Source organism: Lontra canadensis, unplaced genomic scaffold (genome assembly GCF_010015895.1).
Source record: "Lontra canadensis isolate GAN:19392208 unplaced genomic scaffold, GSC_riverotter_1.0 scaffold106, whole genome shotgun sequence".
Taxonomy (NCBI): Eukaryota; Metazoa; Chordata; class Mammalia; order Carnivora; family Mustelidae; genus Lontra; species Lontra canadensis.
In genome coordinates, this window is record NW_022631100.1 from 5,367,274 (window position 1) to 5,393,294 (window position 26,021).

Genomic DNA, 26,021 nt, shown 5'->3' on the forward strand with positions numbered 1-26,021 from the left:
AAAACTACAGGAACTTAAAATGGGAGCAAACAAGCTAATAATGAACTGTTGTACCCCTTGGCATTTGTAAAACCTTTTCTCTCTGGCTAATGTAATTTTCCAACCAGACACGGGGAAGCCTTTCTCAAGGTTACGTACAAATGGTTGTGGAAGAGCCCAGAGACTCCCAGTTCATTCTTTGTAATAGAGAAGAGTGATTGCTTCCTTGACTTTGTGGCTCAGATCATTCTTTAAGTGGTTAAGTAAGAAACAACAACATGTCCCTGAAGGAGAGTTTCCTAATGGTTTTTCTGTGGCCCATTGCCTCCTGGGGAGCTCACCATCACAGCAGGTCACCATGGTAATGCCATACTCTTCAGCTTTCCTCTGAACCTTTTGTGATAGTGACGCCAATATCTCATTTATAAATTTAATGCACTGTGTGCAGCTTCACAGTTGCTAATAAAAGACAACCTTTTGTGTAATAAATGAGTGAAAAAGTGATAAACATAGACTGGCATAACAAATAACTTCTGGTATAAGTTATCTTTTAAGTCTGGATGTAGCTATTTAAAAAAAGTAAACAGGACTAACACTTACTGTTAAATGTAGGGATGACCTATCAAGTAACCACAAAACAGTGTGAGTGTTATTGTCCACTTTGCTTCTAACATCTAATTCAAGACACAATAGCTGTCCACACCATTCTTTCAGAAGAATGGTTTAGAGCATTAGGACAAAGTGATGACACCTCAGACAAGATTCTTGTCTGCATTTCTTTACATTTAACTGATATTAGTGGAAGTTGTATTTGATATGGTACAAGCAACTATCATATAGCTATAAGGAGAGAGCTAGATTGGTTGAATTCTCAGCCATTCTTACGCGCTTACTCTTTCCCTGAAATGGTTAATACAATTGATATAATCAATTATGGATCTTTCTTTTTCTTGGAAAAATTTTTTTGTTATTGAGTTATGCTAAATAATGTTGTGTGTATCATTCTTAGTAGTCTCCACCTCTGCCCTGTTTCACCCTTGATGAAATAGATACTGCATCTGTCAACCTTCCAGGTTAAAAAAAAAATGAATAAATCCCTAGTATGTTTCACGTAGGGTGGGTAAAGTAGTAGGACTACAGTGCAGCCTCTATAGCTAAGCCCTATAGAAGGCTTGTGCATGGCATAACTACATTGTTTTTCTTACACGCAACTTATTTCGCATCCAGTTGAAGCATGATCCATTCTTGGGTCTGAAGTTAATTGTGTGGCTTCATTATTGAGAGGACTTTTGTTTTTTTAAGATTTTTATTTATTTATTTGACAGAGAGCACACATAGGCAGAGCAGCAGGCAGAGGGAGAGGGAGAAACAGGCCCCATGCAGGACTCAGTCCCAGGACCCTGGGATCATGACCTGAGCCAAAGGCGATGCTTAACTGACTGAACCAGCCAGGCACCCTTATTCAGAGGACTTCTCATCTTCCAGTTTCTTTGAGGAAAAGTGATTTGACTTGATCGTGTACCTATGGAGTCTGTGTCTCAGGTTTCTCTTCCAGGCTTGTCAATAAAACTGGTTTATGTCCTGAATATGAGATCCCTGTGCTCTATATCATAAACACTGATGAGTAAACATACTGCATTAGTTTACTATTGTGGCTACAACAAATGACCACAAACTTAGTGGCTTAAAACAACACACATTCGTAACCTTACAGTTCTGTAGGTCAGAAATCTGATGAAGGTTTCACTGAGCTATACTGGTCTTAGCAGGGCGCATTCTTTCTGGAAGCTCCAGGGGGAGAATCAATTTCCTTGTCTTTTCTAGCTTCTGGAGGCTGTCCACATGCCTTGGCTGGTAGTCTTCTTCCATCTTCAAAGCTAGCAATGGTGAGTCGGGTCTTTCTCCCATCACATCACTCTGAAACTAACTCTTCTTCTGCTTTCCACTTCCGCTTTGAGAACTCTTACTTTCCATTGGGTCCACCTGGATAATCCAGTGTAATTTCCCCATTTTCGCAACTGATCAGCAATCTTACTTCCATTTGCAGCCTTAAAATAATTTAACATAATTTATTTCCATAATTTGTCATGTAACATGACATTTTCACACATCCAAGGACTAGGACATAGGCATTGTTGGTGGTGGTTCTTCTCCTTCCCACATGAATATAGAAGGAAGGATTTCAAGAGATGCTTAGTTAGTATTGTAAAAAAATTTTAAAACTTCCTGCCTCTCACAATAAGAACAAAAGCTTTTTTATCAATATATTCATTATTCCAGCATGAAGTTGACCTTGTTCTTGAGCAGAGTCCCCTCTTCCAATACTGTAAAGTGAGGAAGTCTTGTAAAAGTCGTGTCTGTTCATTGTAAGGTTTAGGCACAAGCATTCTGGAACGTTATATCCATGCTAGGGAGGCAAATGCTGCAGAAAGTCTTTCCACAGGAGGAGTGGGAGTACCTCATCAGTGGCAGTTTTTGAGGAAGAAAAACATGGCAAGAAAAGAATTGTACAAATAAGCATTAAGCTCTGATTTTTAGGATCATGAACTAAATCTCTTTCATCTGCATGGGCTGAAAACCCACAGTATCAGTGTCAGGATGTAAGGAGGTAACTTGCAAGTTTTATTTCATATTTTCCTTTTTTTCATTAGGCTGATCTCTGGAAATTGTGAAGGAGTGAGTGCTAATTTTTGATCTAGGCTGATCTCTGGAAATTGTGAAGGAGTGAGAGTTAATTTTTGATCTCTGATCTCTATTATGGTCATTCTGCATTACCCTTTATGATGCTCTGGAACATTGCTGGGGAAATTGGTTGACTGATAAAATCTTCAGTGTACATGGAAGAGGGAATTTTTAAGGAGTCATTAGAGAAATAATAAAGACATTGAAAAATATTAAGTAGCACAAATGTTATGTGAAAGGAATAGCTTTCCCAGTCTAGACTCCTATGTTCTGTTTCAGAGAAACATTTTCCTGCATATTACTTTAGAAGCATCTGTTTCCTGTGCATTTTTTTAGAATGTTGCCATGCACACACACACATGCAGATTATAAAATATGCTCCTCTTTACACAAATGCAAGTATATGATAAACACTAGTTTGTATCTTATCTTTGTTCACTTAACATAGTTTTGGAGATCTTCACATATTAGCAGATATAGATTCCCTTTACTCTTTTAATAGCTCACAGTAGTCACTTAAGCCTAGACTTTGTGCATTTCCAGGATGGAAGCCACATTTAAGTGCTTAGCTACATTTTCTGATGCTGTCTAGCTATTTTCTAGGAGCTAATCCAAGACAAAGATGTTGTGTGTAGGAGTATAGTAGGTTGTATTAATATTCATAAAATGTCTTAATTTTCCCTATGGTGCCTTCCCTGTTGAAGAATTTTCTATCCCTGACTTGTTGAAGTAATGCATGGCCGTGTGATTTGCTTTGGTCAATGCAATGTCAGAACTGTGACATTTCAAAGCAGAAGTTGTAAGGGCCTTCTTATAGAGGGCTATATATCTTTTCCCTCTTTCATAAAAGGTGTGTATGTCCCAGATGGATGTCACTCCTAATGCTAGGTTGTGGAATGAAGATGACATGGACCTATCCAGAATGGATGGGTAGCTTGAGTGAAAAATAAAACTGTTACCTTAAATAACTGCTATTGGAAGGTCTCTTGCAACTACATAATGACCTAGCCTGTCTGATATAGGGAGCAACCTAAGGAATAGTCAGGCATGTGACAATTTGTAATAAAATAGTCCTTCTGATTGTGAAATGGCTTTTCAATGACCTGTCTTTCCTAATTACTTCCTCCTCAATTCATTAAATCAAATGACCAAAAACGCCACTAGTAATATAACACAGCGTTCATTGACATGTACAACATTTTCATTCTATTTATTCATTTCATTATGTTTTCATTCATTTCAACCACTTTTAGGCTATTTTGTCCCTAGATTTAAGTAATCAATATTTTTGTGCAAACAAAAACATATTGAGAACAAATGTCTCCTTCTGGCCATGATGGAGTCACTGGGTCCACACTTCCCTTCCCACCATAAATATCTTAAAAAATTGGGCAGAATACATAAGGCAACTGTTTCAGATATTGGAAAACAGGTAGTTGGGCTGTGACTTCTGAAAGTAGAGAAACAACTGAGTTGGACCTAAGATTGCCCAACTTTATGACTGGAGGCCCTTTCCTTACCCGGGTTCTAAGAGGGGGAGCCCAGAAAGAGCATTGCAGAATTGCTGAGTTGCAGAAGTACATATTAGAGATCAGGAAGACTGAGGTTACTGGAACTATCAGGACAGACTATTGGAAAGGAAGAGGTTGTACAGAAAGTTTCAGAAATTTCATAGGGATTCCCTTGGGTCTGTTTTTGAAGACTTCTCTGTGCACATATAGGGAGAAATACCCCCAAAATCTGGGCTGGAAGATATTCATATTCTGAGCAGCCAGAGCAGAGAGTCCTTGTTGAGAACTTGGGCCATTTGGTGGAGACCCTAGAGGGGTCATGCCTTAATAATGGGACTGAACTAGCCATGGAGTCAAGACTACTCAAAGCTTAAAAACAATTGTCAAAAGATCCAGCTGATCTTTAAGTAATGTAATTCTGTCAAAACAAAGTAAAATGCTCTTTAAAGGAAGGCAACAAAATCCAGCATTCAACAACATAAAAATAACAAAGGTCAGCATTTGTTAAAAAACAACAATCATGTGAAAATGGGAAAGTATGATCCATACTCAGTAAAAAAATAAGTTGAAAGAAACACATCTGGAAATGACAGACATGATTGAATTAATAAATAAGAAATATAAATAGTTATTGTACATATACATAACTAGTTAAAGAAAAATTGAACACAATGATGAGAAAAATGAAAAATAGAAACTTTAGTTTTGAAAAACAAAACGTCTAAAATGAAAAATCACTTGGTGGAATTTATAGCAGATTAGACATTGCAGAAGGAGAACACAGTGAAATTGAAAACATAAAAATAAAAACTATCCTAACTGAAGCATTAAGATTAAAAAAAAACTGAAAAAAAACTGAACAGAGAGAGCCTCAGTAATTTCAGAAAAATTTCAAGTACTCTAGCATATATGTGACTGGTGTCCTAGAAGGATAGGGGAGGAGAGAAAATATTTAAATAAATAATGGCTTAAAATACTCTAAATTTGTTGAAAACTGTAAGCCCACAGATCTGAAATGCTTAAGGAGTTTTATACATGCTGAACACAAAGAAAACCTCATTAAGACATATTATATAACCAAATTGGTAAAAACCAGTGATAAGTAGAAAATCTTAAAAAGCGGGTGGAGGGGAAAAAAATAACATGTTATGGATAGAGGAATGAAGATAACAACTACCATAATTTTTCTCATCTGAAATTGTATGAACAGGAAGATAATGGAACAGCATCATGAAAGTGCTAAAATCAAACCCCAAACCAAAAACAGAATAAGAACAGTGAACAACAGTACCTATCAAATTAGAATGAAAATGCTTAAAAATGGAGGTGAAATAATAACTCTCCAGACAAACAAAATTTAAAACAACTTGTATCCAGAAGAACTGAACTCTCTAAGGTTTGTTAAAAAGATATTCTTGAGGCATAAATTTAGAACTATATGCAGAAATAAAGAGCCCTACAAATTGCAAGTATATGGATGAATTTAACAGATATATTTATTTTAAGATTTCTTTAAAAGATAATCAACTAGGGTCATTTGTTTTGTTTCTTAAATTCCATTTATGAGTGAAATCATACGGTAGTTGTCTTTCTCTGATTATTTCCCTTAGTGTATACTCTCTAGCTCTGTGTCATCATGAATGGCAAGATTTAATTCTTTTTTATGACTGAATAGTATTCCATTGCATATATATACCACATCTATAGCCATCCATCAGTCGATGGATCTGGGCTCTTTCCATAATTTGGCTATCGTTGGTAACACTACTATAAACAGTCATGGGAGAAAAAAGAGAGGCAAACCACAAAAGAGACTCTTAACTATAGAGAACAAACAGGTGGTCACCAGAGGGGAGGTGGGTGGGGAGATGGGTGAAATAGGTGATGGGGATTAAGGATTGCACTTGCTGAGATGAATACCGAGTATTGTATGAAATGTTGAATCACTATATTGTACACCTGAAACTAATATCACACTGTATGTTAACTAACTGGAATTTAAATAAAAACTAAAAAAAGATAATCAAGTAAAGCAAAAAATAATATTATATTTTGAGATTTATAATACGTGCAGAAGTAAAATACATAATAGCACAAAGGATGGGAAGGAGGAAATGGAAGCATACTGACATAAGGGGTGTGATAGCATTTGAAGGTATAGACTGTGGTAAGTTAAAAATGTATGTTTTAAACCCAAGAAGCAGCACACATGCATATGCACAAACCAAAAACTAAAAAGCATAGATGTGTGGCTAATAAGCCAATAAGAGTAATAAAATCTAATCAGAAAAGATATTTAATCCAAAAGAAGGCAGAATAATAGGAGGAAAAAAGAAAGAATTAATGGGACAAATAGAAAACACTATCAAGATAGTCAGTTAATGCCTAACCATATCAACAATCATATTAGATGTGAACTCTAAACACTTCAGTTAAAGGGCTGAAGTTGTCAGAATGGATAAAACGACAAGAACTAATTGTTCTTCTTCTTCTTATGTTATCTATAGAAAGTCAACATTAAATATAAAGTCACAAATAGGTTAAATGTAAAAGGATGGAAAAAGATATACTTTAAAGACACTAATCAAATGACCATTCCACCTGCTATACTGATATCAGAAAAAATAGATTTCAGAACAAGGTGTGTTACCAGGTTTATGATACAGAAAAAGCAATTGAAAAAAATGCAACCCCTGTTCATGATCAAAACCCCCAACAAACTAGGAATAGAAGTACATTTTCTCAACCTGACTTAATGGGACAATTACAAAAACCTTCAGTGAATGTTATACATAATTGGGGAGCAAGTAAATACTTTTCCACCTAAGACTGGGAACAAGTCAAGAAAGTTTGTTCTCACCACTTCTATCTAACATGTTATTGATGGTCCTGGCTGGTATTATAAGGCAGGAAAAAGAAATAGAAGGCACGCAGTTAGAAAGAGGAAGAAAATGTTCATATTTCTGGATAACATTATGGTTACTATGGGCTGGAGGAAGAAAATGTATTTTATTTGTAGATAACCTGATGGTTGTTATGGGCTGAGTGTGTCCCTCAAAATTTGTGTATTGAAGCCCTCAGCTCCCAGCCCTGTGACTGTATTTGGAGACAGGGCCTTTAAAGAGTGATTAAGTTAAAATGAGACCATTAAGGCGGACCGCAATCCAGTCAGACCAGTGTCCTTTAAGAAGAGGAAATTTGGACACAAAGAGACATCAGGAGCTTGCATATGCAAAGAAAGCAACATGCGAAGACATAGCAGAAACTTTCCATCTCTAAACCAAGGAGAGAGTCCTCTGAAGAAAACAAATCTACTGATACCTTAATCTCCAGAACTGTGAGAGATTTATTTCTATTGTTTAAGCTACCCAGTGTGTGGCATTTGTTATAACAGACCTAGTAAACCATTACAATGGTATTATAGAAAGCCCTAAGTAATATGGAAAATAAAAAAGTTATTAGAACAAATAAGTAAATTTAGCAAGGTCACAGGATACAAGATTGATAACAAAACCAGTTGTGTTTATTCATACGAGCTACAAATAATTAGAAAAGTGGACTCAAAATGCAATACCACTACTGTAGTAACAAAAAACCATGAAATCATAAAATACTTAAGAATAATTTAGCAAATTATCTTCAATATTTGTGAATTAAAACTATGAAGCATTGATGAGAGAAATTAAAAAGTTGAGAGGTATATCATGCTTATGAATTAAAAGTCTCAGCATTTGTATGTAAATCACATCTCCCCTACTTTCATCTGCAGATTCAGTGCAGTCCCAATCATGGTTCTCTTCTGTATAAGTTGACATAGTCCTTCTACAATTTATATGGAAATATAAAAGGCCTAGAATAGCCAAAATTTTTTTGAAAAAGTAAAATGAAGTAGGTAAAGACTTGCACTACATAATTTCAGTTGTTACTACACAACTACAGAATTCAAGACAGTGTGATATTCATGTAAGGACAGTTCATGAAACAAAATGGTCCAGATGAAGATTTGTGACATATATAGTCAATTGCTTTTGACAAAGGAACCAAGGAAGTTCAACAGGAGAAAGGACGATCTCTTCAACAAATTATGGTGGAACTAATATTCACATGGAAAAAAGTCAGCATTTATATACTTTATATAATATATATAAATATAATAAATATATATATATATACTTTACTTTTTATTATTTTCCTATTTTTTATTAGCCACTGTTGTTAGCCACTGTATAGTACATAATTAGTTTTTGATGCAGTGTTCAATGATTCATTAGTTAAGTATAACACCCAGTGCTCAACACAACATGTGCCCTCCTCAATACCCATCACACTATTACCCCCTCCTCCCACCCTCTTCCCCTCTGAAACCTTCAGATTGTTTTCCAGGGTCCATAGTCTCTCATGATTCTTTTCCCTCTTTGTTTTCTTTCCCTTTGGATTTCCTTCCCTTCCCCTGTGGTCCTCTGTGATATTACTTATGTTCCACATATAAGTGAAACCATATGATAATTGTCTTTCTCTGCTTGACTTATTTCACTTAGCATAATCCCCTCCAGTTCCATCCATGTTGATGCAAATGATCGGTATTCATCATTTGAGGGCTGAATAATATTCCATTGTATATGTGTACCACATCTTCTTTATCCATTCACAGTTTGGCTATTGTGGACATTGCTGCTGTGAACACTGGGGTGCATGTGTCCCTTCTTTTCACTATATCTGTATCTTCGGGGTAAATACCGAGTAGTGTGATTGCTGGGTTATAGGGTAGCTCTATTCTTAACATCTTGAGGAACCTCCATACTGTTTTCCAAAGTGGCTATTCACCTTGCATTTCCACCAACAGTGTAAGAGTATCCCCCTTTCTTCACATCCTCACCAACATTTGTTGTTTCCTGTTTTGTTAATATTTGCCATTTGGATTGGTGTAAGGTGGTATCTCATTGTGATTTTGATTTGTATTTGTATTTTCACTGATGGCTAGAGATGTTGAGCATTTTTTCATGTTGTCTGTTAGCCATTTGTATGTCTTCTTTGGAGAAGTGTGTGTTTATATCCTCTGCCTATTTTTTGACTGAGTTATTAGTCTTTTGAGTGTTGAGTTTGAGGAGTTCTTTATAGATATTGGATATCAGCCATTTATCTGTAATGTCATTTGCAAATATCTTCTCCCATTCCGTGGGCTGCCTCTTAGTTTTGTTGACTGTTTCCTTTGCTGTGCCAAAACTTTTTTATATTGATGAAGTCCCAAAAGTTCATTTCTGCTTTTGTTTCACTTCTCTTTGTCTTGAAAAAAGTTACTGTGGCTGATGTCGAAGAGGTTACTGCCTATGTTCTCCTCTAGGATTTTTTTTTAATTTTTAAAAAGATTTTATTTATCTATTTGATGGAGAGAGAGATCACAAGTAAGCAGAGAGGTAGGCAGAGAGAGGGGAGGGGAAGTGGGCTCCCCACTGAGCAGAGAGCCCAATGTGGGGCTCAATCCTAGGACCTGGGATCATGACCTGAGCCAAAGGCAGAGGCTTAACCCACTGAGCCACCCAGGTGCCCCTCCTCTAGGATTTTGATGGATTCCTGTCTCACACTGAGGTATTTTATCCATCAGAGTTTATCTTTGTGTATGGTGTAAGGGAATGGTTCAGTTTCATTCTTCTATTATGTCGCTGTCCAATTTTCCCCAGAACCACTTATTGAAGAGACTGTCTTTTTTCCATTGGACATTTTTTTCTGATTTGTCAAATCAGGAATTAGTTGACCATAGAGCTGAGGGTCCATTTCTGAAGTCTCTATTCTGTTCCATTGGTCTATGTGTCTGCTTTTGTGCCAATACCATGCTGTCTTGGTGATCATACCTTTGTAATATAGGTTGAAATCAGGCAACGTGATGCCCCCAGTTTTGTTTTGCTTTTTCATCATTCCCTTGGCCATTCAATGTCTTTTCTGGTTCCATACAAATTTTAGGATTGTTTGTTCCAGCTCTTTGAAAAGTGTCAATAGTATTTTAATAGGGATAGCACTGAAAGTATAAATTGCTCTGGGCAGAATAGGTATTTTAACAATGTTTATTCTTCCAATCCATGAGCATGGAATATTTTTCCATCTTTTTGTGTATTCCTCAGTTTCTTTAATAAGTGTTCTGTAGTTTCTAGAGTACAGATCCCTTACCTCTTTAGTTAGGTTTATTCCTAGGTATCTTATGGGTTCTGTTGCTACTGTGAATGAATAAGTTCCTTAATTTCTCTTTCTACAGTTACATTGTTAGCATATAGAAAAGCAACTAATTTCTGTGCATTGATTTTGTATCCTGCCACATTGCTTAATTGCTGTACGAGTCCTAGTAATTGGGGGGTGAAGTCTTTTGGGTTTTCACATAAAGTATCATGTCATCTGCTAAGAGGGAGAGTTTGACTTCTTCTTCGCCAATTTGGGTGCCTTTTATTTCTTTTTGTTGTGTGATTGCTGAGGCTAGGACTTCTAGCACTATGTTGAACAATAGTGGTGAGAATGGGCATCACCGTCATGTTCTTGATCTTAAGGGAAAAACTTTCAGGTTTTCCCCATTGATAATGATATTCACTGTGGCTTTTCATAGATAGTTTTTATGATATTGAGGAATGTTCCCTCTATCCCTATACTCTGAAGAGTTTTAATCAGGAACGGATGTTGTATTTTGTCAAATGCTTTTTCTGCATATATACTTTATATAATAAACATTAATGTACTTGAAATGGATCATAGACCTTGATATTAAGAGATAAAACTTAAAACCTCCAGAGAAAAATAGGAGAAACATCTCCATGACCTTGAGATAACTTTTTGACATATAAAGCATAAAACATAAATTATGAACATTTAAAATAAAAAAAAATTAAAATTTAAATCTTTTCTTTAAAAGGTAAAAGTAAAATAAAAGCCACAGATTGGAAGCAAATGCTCACAGTATCTATATCAGGAAAGGACTTGTATCCAGGATATATAAAGAACACTTATAACTTAATAGGAAGAATAAAGATGGCTCAGTTGAAAGAAGCAAAATATTCTGTATCACTTTGCAAGAGAAGATACATACATGGCCAATATCACAAGAAAATATACTCAATATTATTTCTCATCAAGAAAACTGATTAAAACCACAATGGCATAACACTACAACTCTTCTAGGACTGAAATTGTAAAAAATGACCACATTAAGTGTTGGGGAGACTGTAGAGCAACTAGAGCTTTCATACATTGTTGATGGGAATGCAAAATGTTACAAACAATTTGGAAAACAATTTGGCAATTTCTTGTGAAGTTTAACATATGCTTATCATATGACTCAATCATCCCATTTCAAGAGAAAAGAAAAAATGTCCACATGAAGAGGGGCACATGAATGTTCATAGCAACCCAAATCATAAGTCTCAAATTGTAAGTCTCAAACTGGGAATAATCTATCATTGGGTGATAAACTGTGATATGTCCATACAGTGAACACCACTCGCAACAAAAAAGGAATGAACTACTACTAATATGTGCAATAACATAGAGGAATCTCAAAAACATGTTAAGTGAAAGAAGGCAGATATAAAATAGTCCTTATGCTATCATTCCATTCAAAAGAAGTTGAAGAATAGATAAAACCAATATAAAGGAGTAGAAAATAGGTCATTGGTTGGATGGAACAAGGAGCAGAGGACTGGAATATAAAGGCTACAAAGGAATATGCAGGATATTGTTAGGGAAATGGAAATAGTCTATGTTTTTATTATAGTGCTTATTATACTGATATATATATATATATATATATATATATATATATAAATGCACACACTCATATTTATATTTGTCAAACTCATTAAACTATACACTTAAAATGGGCATTTTAGTTTATGGAAATTCTTCAGTAAAATTGGTCAAAATAGTTTTAAAAACCCTATTAAAACATAATGGAACCTTGACATTTCAGTCTCTGTACAAATGAATAAGAGCAACTCAGTATCACCAGATCTTTCTCAGGAGGCTAAGGAACTTTTGCAATTTCAAAATTTAAGCATGAGAGGATCCTTCCATGAATTGTGAATGATCTTACTTATTTTTTCCTCATATTCTTTAGCCTGTTGGATAAATCATTATTTGCTCATATTTTTCTAAATTTTCAAATGAAATTTCTTCTTACCCCCCATTTTTTTTTTTTTTTACTACCAGCAACAAAGTGTTTCCCTGGTTCTTCATCTGTTTCAAAGGGAAGATATACCTTTTCTCTCTTAACCTCACAAGTTCTCCCCCTTAACTTCTTACTGAATGAAACACTTATTGAAATAGAAAACACAACCCACGTTTTGAGAAAAGAAATCACAGCAATATATCAGTAGAAGCTGGAAGAGCTGAGTTCCCATCCTGCCTCTTCTGTGAATCTGCCATGTTATGTTGGTCCAGTTGGCCAATCCCTCATTCCACGAACTCCCTAACTCTGACCTCAATTTTCTCATCTCCAAAATGAGAAAGGTGAACTCTATGAGCTATTTTGCCTCTCATAGTTCTTCCCTGAAAGATCTATAGAAACCTTTACATTACTCCCTTCTCATTTGCATACTGTATTTTCTGATATATAGCTGTCCACTTCCTGCTGGCAGCATAGGAGGAAGAAGATGGTGCATTTCAAGCATCTTCCCAAAGCTCAGTTAAAGACAGGCAACCGAAATGAGCACATCTGGGAGGAGACACAGCTGTTAACAACTCTCTCCAACAAGCATGGCATACTTGCACCAAGGGCTCTCACACATGTGGATCTCCACATGAATGGGCAAGAAAGGTTTATTACCACAGTTTTATGGATGACTGTCTTAAACCACAAGATATGCCTTGATCCTTCTACCTTAACCCGGATCAGCCTCTGGAGTCTTTGTCTTCACCTTACGGATTTGGCATAAGTCAAAACCTCAGTAGGGAAACCCCCTCAAGCTTCCAGTCATTTAGGCTCAACCTCTGTTTCACTGCCAAAAATAACATTTGGATAAAATATAAGACTGAAAAAAGATGTATAAACTTGTTTTTTCACAGCCTCCTTCCCGGTTTCAATCTATTTCAAGGCATGTTTGGACTTTGTATAAAGTCTTAGGTGTGGCTAGGACCAAAGAGAAGGCTCTGTGGGAATATGGTGGCAATGATGACAGACTGCAGAAAGCTTCTTCCTCTGACGCATGTCTGTAGTAGGTTTTGCCCATTTCAGACTGGCCTCCTGGATTGGTTGTGCTTCCATATCCCATCAAAATGACCCTTACTCTGTGTGCGAATCTTTGTTGAGCTCTTAATGTATATTAAGCATTGCTAAAGAGACAACCATGAATAAGAACCTGGGGTCTTTGGAGTCTGACTGCCTGGGTCCTAATCTTGTTTCAGCAGCTCTGTGACCAGGGGCAAGGTAGTCGTGATATTCACTAAACTTTGGTTTCCTCATCAATAAAATGGGGAGAATAAAAAAAATACACCTTTAAAGATTAACAGAGCTAGTGCTCATAAAACACTGAGCACAGTGTTTGATACTTGGAATGTCTTCAATGACTGTTAGCAAGCATCCTCATCATTAATTGAGATAGACTTTAGTGGCAAATGTGAATGGAGCAGGAATATTCTTTGGGGATCCCAAGTAATAGGTGATTAGTTCTTTTTTTTTTTAAGATTTTATTTATTTATTTGAAAGAGAGACAGTGGGAGACAGCACCAGAGGGTAGAAGGTCAGAGGGAGAAGCAGACTCCCCATGGAGCTGGGAGCCCGACGTGGGACTCGATCCCAGGACTCCGGGATCATGACCTGAGCTGAAGGCCGTTGCTTAACCAACTGAGTGAGCCACCCAGGCACCGGAGAGATGATTAGTTCTGACTAGGTTAATGAGGATGGCTTTTCAGAGGAGGGGACACTTGAGCTGCCCTGAAGCATGAGTGGGATTTTGATAGCTGGGAACTGTAAGAGGGCATTCTGGTTGGATGGGTCAGCAATAAGTCCCTACGTGATCTCATCCAGAAGGATGTGATTGCTCAGACATTTTTTTGAAAAGGTAAAAAGCCACAAGCTCACTATGGGAGCAACTGTGATGGAAGGAAAATTGAGCTGTAGCCTGTTCGTGGATCTCCTGCTGCACCTGAACAGATTTCTCAGACTGGTGACTCATCAAGAGTACAGACTACATGTACCTGTTGCATAAACCCAGTGCTTTTGGTTTATTTTTGTCTTGTTTCCCTAACCTCTCTTTGTTCCGTTCTTAATGCCCAGTGTACCGATGAGACCGGCTTCAATGTGATGAACTCCACTGTGGCTTTTGGCACTTGTTAAACATTTGTGTGGCCAAGAGAATGTGTTCCTCTTCGCCCTATCTTCCTTCATTCCTTCTGGGAAAGTGGTCTTCACGCTAACATGGAGTAGCTGTCACTTCAGCACTTTGTTCCAGAATAGATACACAACCGGAATGGCTTTTTTTTAATTTAAGATTTTATTTATTTATTTGACAGACAGAGATCACAAGTAGGCAGAGAGGCAGGCAGAGAGAGAGAAAGGGAAGCAGGCTCCCTGCTGAGCAGAGAGCCCGGCACGGGGCTCAATCCCAGGACCCCGGGACCATGACCTGAGCCGAAGGCAGAGGCTTTAACCCACTGAGCCACCCAGGCGCCCCCAGAATGACTCTTTACTGAGCCTCACACAGGGCACTTTCAAGCCTTTTTCTCACTAAGTCCTCACAACAGTCCTCTGAAAGTGACATCATTGTCCCATTTTATGGTTGAGACTCATATGGGGAAGCCACTGGCCAATGTCAGCCAGCTTGAGTGTGAGGCACTCTTCTTGAAAGACTTTTCCTTGGGCTCACTCTCTTCACTAGAGCACATGCGCTTGAGGCGCTCAGGACTGGGAAGAGTGACTGTGTGGGGTAGGCAGAGCCCTAGAGCCATCTCTTTCTTCATGTGTCCCTCAAGCTCTGGGTCCATGGCTATTGAACGTATCCTCACAATGCTGCCAAGATTCCCACGTCCATGCTTTGAAGTCAAGTAGAGAAAGCTTATTTTTCCCCTCTGTCTGCTTTCGGGGATCTGAGGAAAGTTTAATCATTAATACCCTTATCCTCATCACTTTTCATGGCCCCTTCTCTAGTCTTTTTTTTTTTTTTTTTTTAAGCAGGCTCCACATCCAGCATGGAGCCCAATACAGGGCTTGAACTCATGACCCTTAGATCAAGACCTGAGCTGAGATCAAGAGTTAGTGCTTAACTGACAGAGCCACCCAGGTGCCCCTATTTTTTTTTTTTTAAAGGCAAAACAGTTTCCATTTGTAAGCTTTGGTGTTAAAGGCTGGCAGAAGCAAAGAAAAGCAAGTGATCATGTGACTATGTGTAGGAATCTGATTGGCTCTCAAAGGTCCTAGAAAGTGAACCACTTTTATTTGTGTGTATGGTTTTCTCAGGTACTTAATAGTGACAACTTTCATCACCATTTTCACTTCATTTTACTTAAGGAAAAAAAAAAATCTGGGGCTCCTGGGTGAGTCTGTTGTTAAGCATCTGCCTTTGCCTCAGGTCATGATCCCAGGGTCCTGGGACTGAGCCCCCCAAGAAGCCTGCTTCTCCCTTTCCCATGCCCCCTGCTCATGTTCCCTCTCTCACTGTCTCTATCTCTCTGTCAAATAAATACATAAAATCTTTAAGAAAGAAAGAAAGGAAGAGAGAAAGAAAGGAAGAGAGAAAGAAAGAAAGGAAGGAAGGAAGGAAGAAAAAGGAAAAAATCCATTACCTGCTTCTTCAAGTTTCTGTTCTGTGATTTCTGGCACAGGAAACTTGTGAAAGCTCTTAAAGAATAATAAATTGAGGGGCGCCTGGGTGGCTCAGTGGGTTAAAGCCTCTGCCTTCGGCTCAGGTCATGATCCCAGGATCCTGGGATCGAGCCCCGCATCAGGCTCTCTGCTCCGTGGGGAGCCTGCTTCCTCCTCTCTCTCTGCCTGCTTCTCTGCCTAGTTGTGATTTCTCTCTGTCAAAAAAAAAAAAAAGAATAATAAATTGAACTCACTCCAGCGTGAGCACTTTATCTACAATCCCTGATCAACTCTTCCATTCCTACCAAATTCCCAGGTTTGTAGAGACTCTTCCTCAACTTTCCTCCTAAACCAAGAGACTATTTCCATTAATTAAAATGCTTTTTTCTCATTAAGAAGCCAACACTGCAATGACATTTTTTTCCTTTCTTCTCCTGCCTGCTTGCTTTGACTGGTGGTGGGATTAATTGGGCCACGATCAATCTCCTAAAAGACAGCAAATTGGGAATGGCAGGTGGAAGGAGGAAAGCATGAATATTAATTAGCTAAGATTCCAAACAGAAGCCTTTTAATTATATTAAAACGCACAGGCCTGCAGGCAGTGAGATAGTTCCTGTTGTAAATCTGCCGGCAGGCCATTACCTCAGCAATGTCAATGCCTTTTAATGAATGAATATATACATTTCAAGTGGGGGAGAGAAAAATACTTTCTTGTTTATAAATATTAAAAAGAAAACTATCAATGTGAAGGGATATCCATGACAGCTCCTCTCAGGCTGGAGGTGTTGGGGAAGGCGGGGAAGCCAGTCTCCCTAGATGGCTCATCCCAGGCTGTGAAACCGAAGCCTGTGACTAATATGGGGACCGATGCAATTTGAAACAGATGACTGGAAGCCTGGCTGAGCCAGAGGCTTCACTTCTCTGTAGGTCTGTGAGTGAGGCACATAAGGAAATCACATTAACTGGTCAGGTCACCTCAGAACGATTTGCCACAGGAAATGAGGAAGTCAGGGGCCTTCAGGACTTGTGAACACGAAGAAAGCATTTAAGGATTGAAGGGTGGTCAGCCCCTGTCAAGGGAAGGGGCCACAGATTGATAAGTGCTAGAATTGCAGAGCAATAAAGAAATGAAATTTGAGAAAGCAGATTTCAGAAGATCTGGAATTCCCTTGAGAATATCAATCAAGGAAGTCAGAAGGAAATATAGATTCAATGGTGGTGAGAATGGGACAGTGGGAGGGAAAGGCAGGCTTGATGTAGTTTCAGAACATAGGCGAGGTTTGGTGGAGTGAAGTTGGGAGTTGCCACCAAGAAAGAATTCTTGAGATGTCTTTGGTGCAAAAAGGTGGTTTTATTGAAGGACGGCAACAACACCGGTGGGCAGAAAGAGGGGTTACACTGGCTTGTGAGGTGTGGCTGATTATACACTTGGGAATTGGGGGTGGTGGGGGGAAAGGGAGGCTTTCAAAAGAACTTTCATATGCTAAAGAGGACCTACAAGATCCTGGAGGCCTTTGCCATCATCAAGTTAAGATTGTTTTCCCCTCTCCTAAGGCATTAAGTCAATTGGGAGCTTCCTGGAGAAATGTCACACAAATCCTACCCAGGGCAGGAGGGGGCAGCGGCTTTCAGAGAGCAGAATTGCTGCACTGAGTTGCAGCTGGGGAACTTCCAGTAATTTACAGCTATCATGACACTTTGAAGATCTTGTCATCTCCATGCCAATGCTGGATAAGTAGTAGAGACATTTCACAGTTAGCCTCTTATCAGAGATGGCACATTCATATTTTTCTGATTAAGGTGAACTTAGTTTTTTGAGTAAGCCAATGAAATGAAAGCTTCAAAAGAACACACCAGCCCCACGATAGGAGGAAGGGTGAGTGACTGAAAGGCAAGGGAGTTTGGGGAGGAGACTGCTTGTTGGGGAACGATTAATTCAGAAAACTGGTCCTGTTACCAGACTCTCTTGGACCTGTTTCTAAGGATTAGGGAGCTGCCAATAGAATAGACCAAGGGGTTCTCATACAGACTCTGCATGAGGATGGAAGTAGAGGGTACTCTGGGATTTAATATAAGGAGTGTGTGTGTGTGTGTGTGTGTGTGTGTGTGTGTGAGAGAGAGAGAGAGAGAGAGAGAGAGAAAGAGAGAGAGAGAGAGAGAGCAAGTGCAAGTGTAGGGGGGGGAGTGGTAGATTAAAGGTGACTACAACTTTCTTCCTTCCCTTTGCCATTCTATTCTTCCCAACAAGAAGTGGAGCATATTTTCCCTCCTCTTGGATTTTACCAATAGGATGTGACAGAGATGGTGCTATGAGGCCAGACCTTCAAAGATCTTTAGCTTTTTCTATCCCCTTTCTTGGAACTCAGCCACCATACCATGAGCAATCCCAAGAAACCATGTGGTGAGACAAATTGGAGGGAAACAAAAGCCCCCAGTCCATAGTCCTAACTAGGCTCCCAGCCTACATCCAGCATTAATATCCACCCATTGGGAATGAAGCCATTTTTGATCACCCGGTTATCCTAGTGCCCCCCCACCAAGTGAAGCAGAAGAAACAATCAATACACAGGATCATGAGAAATAATATGCTGTTATTTTTTTGAGCTACTAAGTTTTGGGGTGGCTCATTACACAGAAATAGATAATCAAAACATGTGAGATCGCCACAATTTGGAGAGATGATTGACTTCACTGGAGTGCAGCTTAGTCAGGGGAGGGGTGGATGGCAACTGGAAGCAACACCTGTAGTAAGATGTAGGCCAGCAGCCAGTGGAAAGGTACTCCCACAGGACAAACAGGGAAGGAGAAGAAGTGAGGGTCCCTGAGGGAAGGCAGATAGTCCTTATTCTTACATACGTGGGCAACATGCACCTGACGAAATTCTAGAAAGATTTGGAGAGACCTTGATGGAAGTGAAGGTGAGACCTAGAGTTTACACAATGGTGAGTAGACTTGAACAAGAAAACCCCAGCCTGTGCAGACTTTTGTTATTAGTCTGTAACCTTGATGTCAGCTGGGTCCTCTCTTCTTGAGATCTAGATGAGATTGGATCAAATCTCCAATTTCACATATCATGTAAGGTCAAAGCTTTCCCAGGATTACTGTGAATTTCTATGGGAATTACTCTCTCCTCTTTAGCACTGGCTCTAAACTCTTGCTTCCTCCATTTATGGGTCGTCTCATTGTCCCCTTTATGCTGTTACTGTTTCACGTAATATCAACCTAAACACAAAATTCAATTCACAAAATGTCAACCTAGATATGAAACGTAAGCCTCCTCTTCAATGTCGTAGTTTCTACTTATCAAAGCAATTTTTGTGATTAGTTGATTTTAATAAGGAGTCTGGGAATATAAAAAGAGGACTTTAAATTGTAGCAGTACAAACTTGAAATTGAACTGGAATCTGTCCTCACTGTTAAAAATGTCTCTGGGTGCTCGGCCACTCAGGGGCTTCACAAACACTGTCATTCCAAGTACAGACGGAGGCTCATTCTGTGCCATATTTCCTTCCACCCTTCCATCTTTCAGCCGGAAACCAAATTCCTTTCATCTCATGTACAAAAGCCATCTATCTATTTATTTTGCTCAATGTCTCACTCTCTGTCCTAAGCTGCTTATCAGGGTATTTACTGAGTAAAGATAGTTGCTCTCCAAAGAGCAGTTGTGATGTCAGTTGTTATAGTAATAACATTTCACTCTATCACTTTATACCCTACTAAAATCACACAGTTTCCAGCAAAGATGGCCCGTGTTGGTCTCTCTCCTCTGCTCTGTTTCTCTGTGAGAGGAAAATCAAACATAAGAAACCTGGACCAGACTAGACTCACCACCATTCCTCTGCTTCCTTCCTCTTGGAAGGTGGGGAAAACGCCCTGTCAGGGGTCCTGTGGTGTGGTGCTTTCTTTGTAACTCCCCTATGTTGCCCAGGTGAGGAAGGAAGAGTTTTTGAATCTCTTCTCCGGGTTTCTTGGTACAGGATGTCTCCTGTCTCACATCAGCCTTGCCCCTAGACTAGGGAGAGCAAATGTGAGCATGGGGAGGCAGCCTCTTAGGAGCAAATACAGCAACGTCCTGCCTTGACATGAAGAATCCCTTGCCATCATGATGAATTTCCACGACACCCTGGATGTGCATGACTTCAGGATGTAACCATCTGTGTGTGTGTGCTTACTTCTCCGTGGGTAGCATGCCTGACTCTCCAGCCTGGTTTTCCAAGACACCTCATCTAAACCAATTACACACGATTTCTTGCTTGCGGAGCTGTGGAATGGGTTGGTGAGACCTAATGTCTTTTTGTGAAGTCTCAACCCATCTGATGTGTATTAACTGGCAGCAACTCCCACCTCCTTCCCCCACCCTGACCCCCACCATCTCCTCAGAACTTCCAGAACAGTCTGTTCTCTGACTGGGAGGAGCCCTACATTTCCCCTAATTCTTCTTATTCATTAAACTGAATGTGAGGCCTAAATGGGAACCGAGAGACTATCAGGTTCTCTCTGCTCCCTGAAGGTCAGACTGTGAAGAGCTTGAGCCTCTGGCTCCATCCTGAGCCTAATTCATCACCAGCTCAACATTCTTTGTCTGACAGGTCTCCTTCAAGGACGTCTTGACACTTAGAAAATTGCTGACAAAAATGACCTGTGCTCAGAACTTGTGAGGTGTTGCTTGTTTTTCTGAGTGATATGTCCGAGAAAGTGAGTGTACAGTTTCATTGAGAAATTCATTCATTCATTCATTTTCATGGCATGACTCCATTGTAGATTCCCTAGGAAGTCAAGTATGAATGAGCCATAGAATCTTGTGTTGAGAGAGTTTACAGTTCTGTAGGAAAAGTAAGATAATCCTGCCTATCCTGTTTTGACAGGGTCCATGCCCTCTTGGAAACAGGAGCTCCAACGGAGTCAGAGCTATATGGGTGATTTATAGCACCATTCTGTGGAATCCCATTCTCCCTTTTGTCCATTGGCAAGTGGCTCCTCTCTCGCCTCCCAATTCTCTGAAGTTGTGATCTGCAGCGTTCCTTTGGATCCATTCATGAATTTTCTGGCAGCCCTCTCAGACAACAGGGATGTTTTAGGCCCCTCATTATGTCAAATAACTCCCATGAATCTTTAATTGTCTTCTGACTTTGACCCTGTTTTCTTATCCATGGCCATTTCCCTGGAGAGTTCTCAAGCTGCCCCCAAATTTACCTTTCAACATACATCATGTTACTCTTTGTGTACTTTGTTCCGGTGCTATAGTTTGCAGACATTTTCTCAGTCATTATGTGTCAAAACTGTTGATCTATAAACATAAAACAAGTGGCAGAGATGAAGGATATGTTGGCAAAGCCAGATCCCTGCAGGAGGCGCTAAGTTCAAGGTAGCATGGTAGCACCCTTTCCCTGTGGCCAGCATTTGCAATATGGCGCAGAACATGTGTTGGCTGGGTGTGCAGGCATCTCATGTGTTGGTACTCAGGTCCGGGGAAAGAGAACTGTATGCCTAGCATACTTAGTGGATTTTTTTCCCTGAAAATATTTTAAAGAAAACAGCATAACAAGTCAACATTACAATGTCATCACATTAAAATATGTATGCAAGGATAAGGTGTGACCCAAAGTAAGTAAAACGCATAGGAAACTATTAGTTTTGGCTCTGGTGATCGGGAGAGGCTTCCTGGAGGAGGTGGCCTTTGATATGGCATTATATTATATTCTTTGCAGTGAATAATGAGGCTATTCACTGTGGAATAAACAAAATAACTCCAGGGGAGTGAAATGTGGTTAAGAGAGCAGAACTATGGTCCTTTCTTATGGAACTGTATTTGCTCCCAATAAAATGTTACAAGCTTACAATTTCAGGAGCCATTGTGCTGGTTACTTATAGGAAGCAAGCCTGGGCATTGCTTTTTTATTTTTCTTTGTGTTCTTGAAATATAAGAACTATTTCCTATTCGTGTTTATATTCTTAGAACCTAGCACAGTACCTGGCAAATGGCTCAATAATTTGTCAGCTCATTGGCTGAGTGAGTGAATGTTAATTGCTCAACCTAGTAGAACTGTTTTGGTTCTGTCCCGCCCCATGTCTGCATTCAAGCATTTATCTGTCAAATGTAAAGTGTCTGTACTTAACATTATAGTGCCTTTGCTTGTATAGTTCAAAACTCAGAAAAGTATTATACAGGAGGGTGGTGGTCTGCTTTATTTAACAAATTATAAAGTAGATAAATAGGTATGTTAAAAAGATGTTCAGGATTTCTTTGAATACATTAGGATATTATTCAAAGATAGTAACGTACTATTCAAATATAGTAATGAGGTTAATGGAACACTGCCAATCTGACTGCCTCAGAATCTGGGAAACTTAAAGCAATTCAGATTTTGGGGACTTCTTCCTTCTGTATTTTTGAAAATTTCCTCAAGTGATCCTGATATATAGTCAGGTTTGAGAACCACTGCCTTAATCTTTAAAATAACATTAAAATTTCAAAAATCCTAGCTCTTGGCAGTTTTCCAGAAATAGGTCACGTGGTAGAGGCCCACTGAGGGTCCACCCAGGCAGCTACTGGAAGGGAAGTATGGTCTCTCTCTAGGCACTCACTTAGTACTCCTCTGCTCTTCTCCCAACAATATGTTTGTTGTGTGTTCACAATCCCTTTCTCTGAATGCAAATCGTGCCCATTTATCTTGGGATTTTGAGACATCACTCGTTTCAAATAACCTTCCTTATTATTCTCATGAGCAGAAATGGGCTACCAACATCCATACTTTTGAGAAGTAGTTCCATGCACACAAAGAACATCAGACTTGGCCAGTGACCTGGAACTGGTAATAGGAGCTTGAGGTCATATCAGTGTCACCCCACCTTGCTGTGTCTCTTCAGCAGCTGTGGCCCGGGAGCTCTGCGTGCATCTCTAGTCCTCACAGCAATCCTGCAAAGGAACCTGTCTCTGGAGACTTCCATTTTGTGGATGGAGTGTTCCAAGAGCTGATAGTCTCTAGGACATTGCTGCCATTAAAATCCAATGGCTCACCCTGGCAAGGACTTCTGGATGTTCACTAAACCCCATTGCCTTTTCCTCAGGGATGCACACCTTCACTACATTTCCCAGCATCCCTTGCTGTTAGGTGTGGCCATGTGACTGAGATTTGGTCAATAGAATGTGGGTCCACTTCTGAACTTAGCCCATTAAGAATCCCCAGTATAATCCTTTGGGCCCTTTTTCTTTTCCCATCAGTAGGTTGCATGCAGCAGACAAAGAAGCCCTAGAAGATTCAGAGAAAGCTCTGACTGATTGTATGAATCCTTATCAGAGAGACTCTAGGAGAAATAAACTTCTACTGAGTTATGATACAGAGATTTTGGGGGGTCTCTGTTGCAGCAGTGACCATCCCCTGACTAATACAGTCACCCTCCCTTTGATCCCCAGCCTCTGCTGCTGTCACCCCAACCTCTAACAGGAGAGCTCCAGACCAGGGGACTGAGGGAAGAGGTCTTCTGAGGAGCTGCCAGGAGGACAGCGGGACATGGTGCGTGAGCACAGGTTTGGAGCTGGAAGATGTTGGTTCGAATGCTCACTTTCTGCCTAACTATGCGACCTAAACACGTTACATATCTTAGCCCTAGCGTCTCCTCATTTGAATTGGAAATTATCAGACGTAACCTGAAAGAGAATCTGGCCATGGAGCTCATAATCTAAAGACTTCAGAAATGCAGCAAGGCTGTAGCAGAAAGTGAAGGAAGAATCAAAGAGAAGCAGTTTGTAGCTCCAGGTAGCAAGTTGAGGCGGCCCAGCCCGCCACTGCACCTCTCCTGAGCAGTGTCCTGCCAGGCAGGTCCGTGGTGAGCACTTCCCATGCATTATCTGTCGCATTTGGTGCCCTAGTGACAACTGGATGCTATAGGTACCAGAATAACCACTTTGGGGATAAGGCTTATCTAGATCAAGTGTGCTGCTAGATAATTTTTTGAGGTATTTATTCCTGCTTCTTGTTTCAGAATAACGATAAAATGCAAGTTCAGTGAGGGGAGGGCTCTTGTGTGTCTCTGCCCCACCATATGCCAAGCATCCAGCCCAATGCCTGGCACAGAGTATATGCTCCGCGTGTTATTTTTGGCCGGATGATGGACTAATCCCTTTGAAGAACAAATGAGTAATTTGTTCCTTTGCTTTTATCCCCACACCTTCCTCCTCTTACCTAGGGATAGAATCATCAGGCCTATGTATTCAGGCTTCTGAACTCCCATGCTTCTGGAATTGATGACTTTTTTTGTTTTGAAGCCAAAAAAGAAGCTGACAAGTATTCAGAAGAAATGCCTCACTCAGGTTGAGGCTTTGGTTTAAAGAAGCAGGACTGGGTTTGAGAGATGATAGGGTCATGCGCCCTGACAGAGCTCTGGGTGGACGAGGGCTCTTGTGGGTCAGCATGTGAACACCCATTGGTTTAGACACTGAGTGTCAGGCAGGGTGCCCAACTCATCCTAGTTTTCTGGATTTTAGTACTGAAAGGCTTGCTTCCTGCAAACCTCATCTGTCACCCTGTACTGCCCTGTCTGGGGATCTATAATGAAAGATCATCGTGACAGGCTTGGTATGGAGGAAATGGAGGCTTCCACCTTCAAATGGACCCTCAGGGCTCAGACTTAAAGAACTCAGGGTGCCGGCCATCTTGCGTCCCCGCGTGTGTGCACCTAATCTCAGCTGGTCCGCCCGAGACCCCCTGAGCGCCAACCCTAGTCCCCCGCGCGGTCCCATTTCCGCTCCAACAAGATGAAAGAAACTATCATGAACCAGGAGAAACTCGCCAAACTGCAAGCACAAGTGCGCATTGGTGGGAAAGGAACTGCTCGCCGAAAGAAGAAGGTGGTTCATAGAACAGCTACAGCAGATGACAAAAAACTTCAGTTCTCCTTAAAGAAGTTAGGGGTAAATAATATCTCTGGTATTGAAGAAGTGAATATGTTCACAAACCAAGGAACAGTGATCCACTTTAACAACCCCAAAGTTCAGGCATCGCTGGCAGCGAACACTTTCACCATTACAGGCCATGCTGAGACAAAGCAGCTGACAGAAATGCTACCCAGTATCTTAAACCAACTTGGTGCAGACAGTCTGACTAGTTTAAGAAGACTGGCTGAAGCTCTGCCCAAACAATCTGTGGATGGAAAAGCACCACTTGCTACCGGAGAGGATGATGATGATGAAGTTCCAGATCTTGTGGAGAATTTTGATGAAGCTTCCAAGAATGAAGCAAACTGAATTGGGTCAACTTCTGGAGAAGATAAAACTTGAAGAAGTTACTGGGAGCTGCTATTTTATATTATGACTGCTTTTTAAAATTTTGTTCATGGATCTGATAAAATCTAGATCTCTAATATTTTTAAGCCCAAGCCCCTTGGACACTGCAGCTCTTTTCAGTTTTTGCTTATACACAATTCATTCTTTGCAGCTAATTAAGCTGAAGAAGCCTGGGAATAAAGTTTGAAACAAGATTAATAAAGTTCTTTGCCTAGGAAAAAAAAAAAAAAAAAAAAAAAAGAACTCAGGGTGCCCAAGACAGACTAAAGACCAGAGGCCCTTCGCCATGTTCTCTAGACACACAAGTCTTCGGAGATTCTTGAACATTCCCATGTTCTCCATGATCGTCCCTCACCCCCAAATATTGCAGGGAATACATTTCTTTCCTGCTAGTGCAGATCCAGAGGCAGATTCAATTTGACTTGGAAAAAGAGGACATACGATGCTTCTTCTACCTAAGGAGGTGAGCTAGTTCATCCCAGCTGCAAAGACTAGCCCAAAGGTCCAGAGCTAAATCATCGTAGAATCACTACTTGAATACAGATCTATCTGACCCAGACTGTGGTTTTCTTTCCATTTACAGTACCTTCAGAGGCACAGTGGCTCCAAACACTGAGTGAAACTGAAATGAACAATTTGTCCGTTCCAATGGACCTTTGGATGCAGCTATTTCTTGGTTTCATCTGCTTGACTTGACTTAGCCTACAGCACCCATTTCCCTTCCTTCCAGTCCAGATTTCTCAGTCTCTGACACTCGAGACTCCTGCTTTTAGCCCTAACCCACCTTTTCTGG

General features: G+C 40.0%; 1 protein-coding gene across 1 annotated transcript; it reads left to right on the forward strand.

Annotated features, from left to right (window-relative positions):
- Window positions 1–24,598: 24,598 nt before the first annotated feature.
- Window positions 24,599–25,468, forward strand: LOC116855785 (transcription factor BTF3). The gene has a single exon (XM_032838798.1). The coding sequence runs from the start codon at window positions 24,701–24,703 to the stop codon at window positions 25,187–25,189; it is 489 nt and encodes a 162-aa protein (XP_032694689.1). The 5' UTR covers window positions 24,599–24,700; the 3' UTR covers window positions 25,190–25,468.
- Window positions 25,469–26,021: the final 553 nt, after the last annotated feature.

Coding starts and splice junctions, on each gene's coding strand:
- LOC116855785 (XM_032838798.1), top strand. CDS start 24,701: ATGAAAGAAACTATCATGAACCAGGAGAAACTCGCCAAACTGCAAGCA.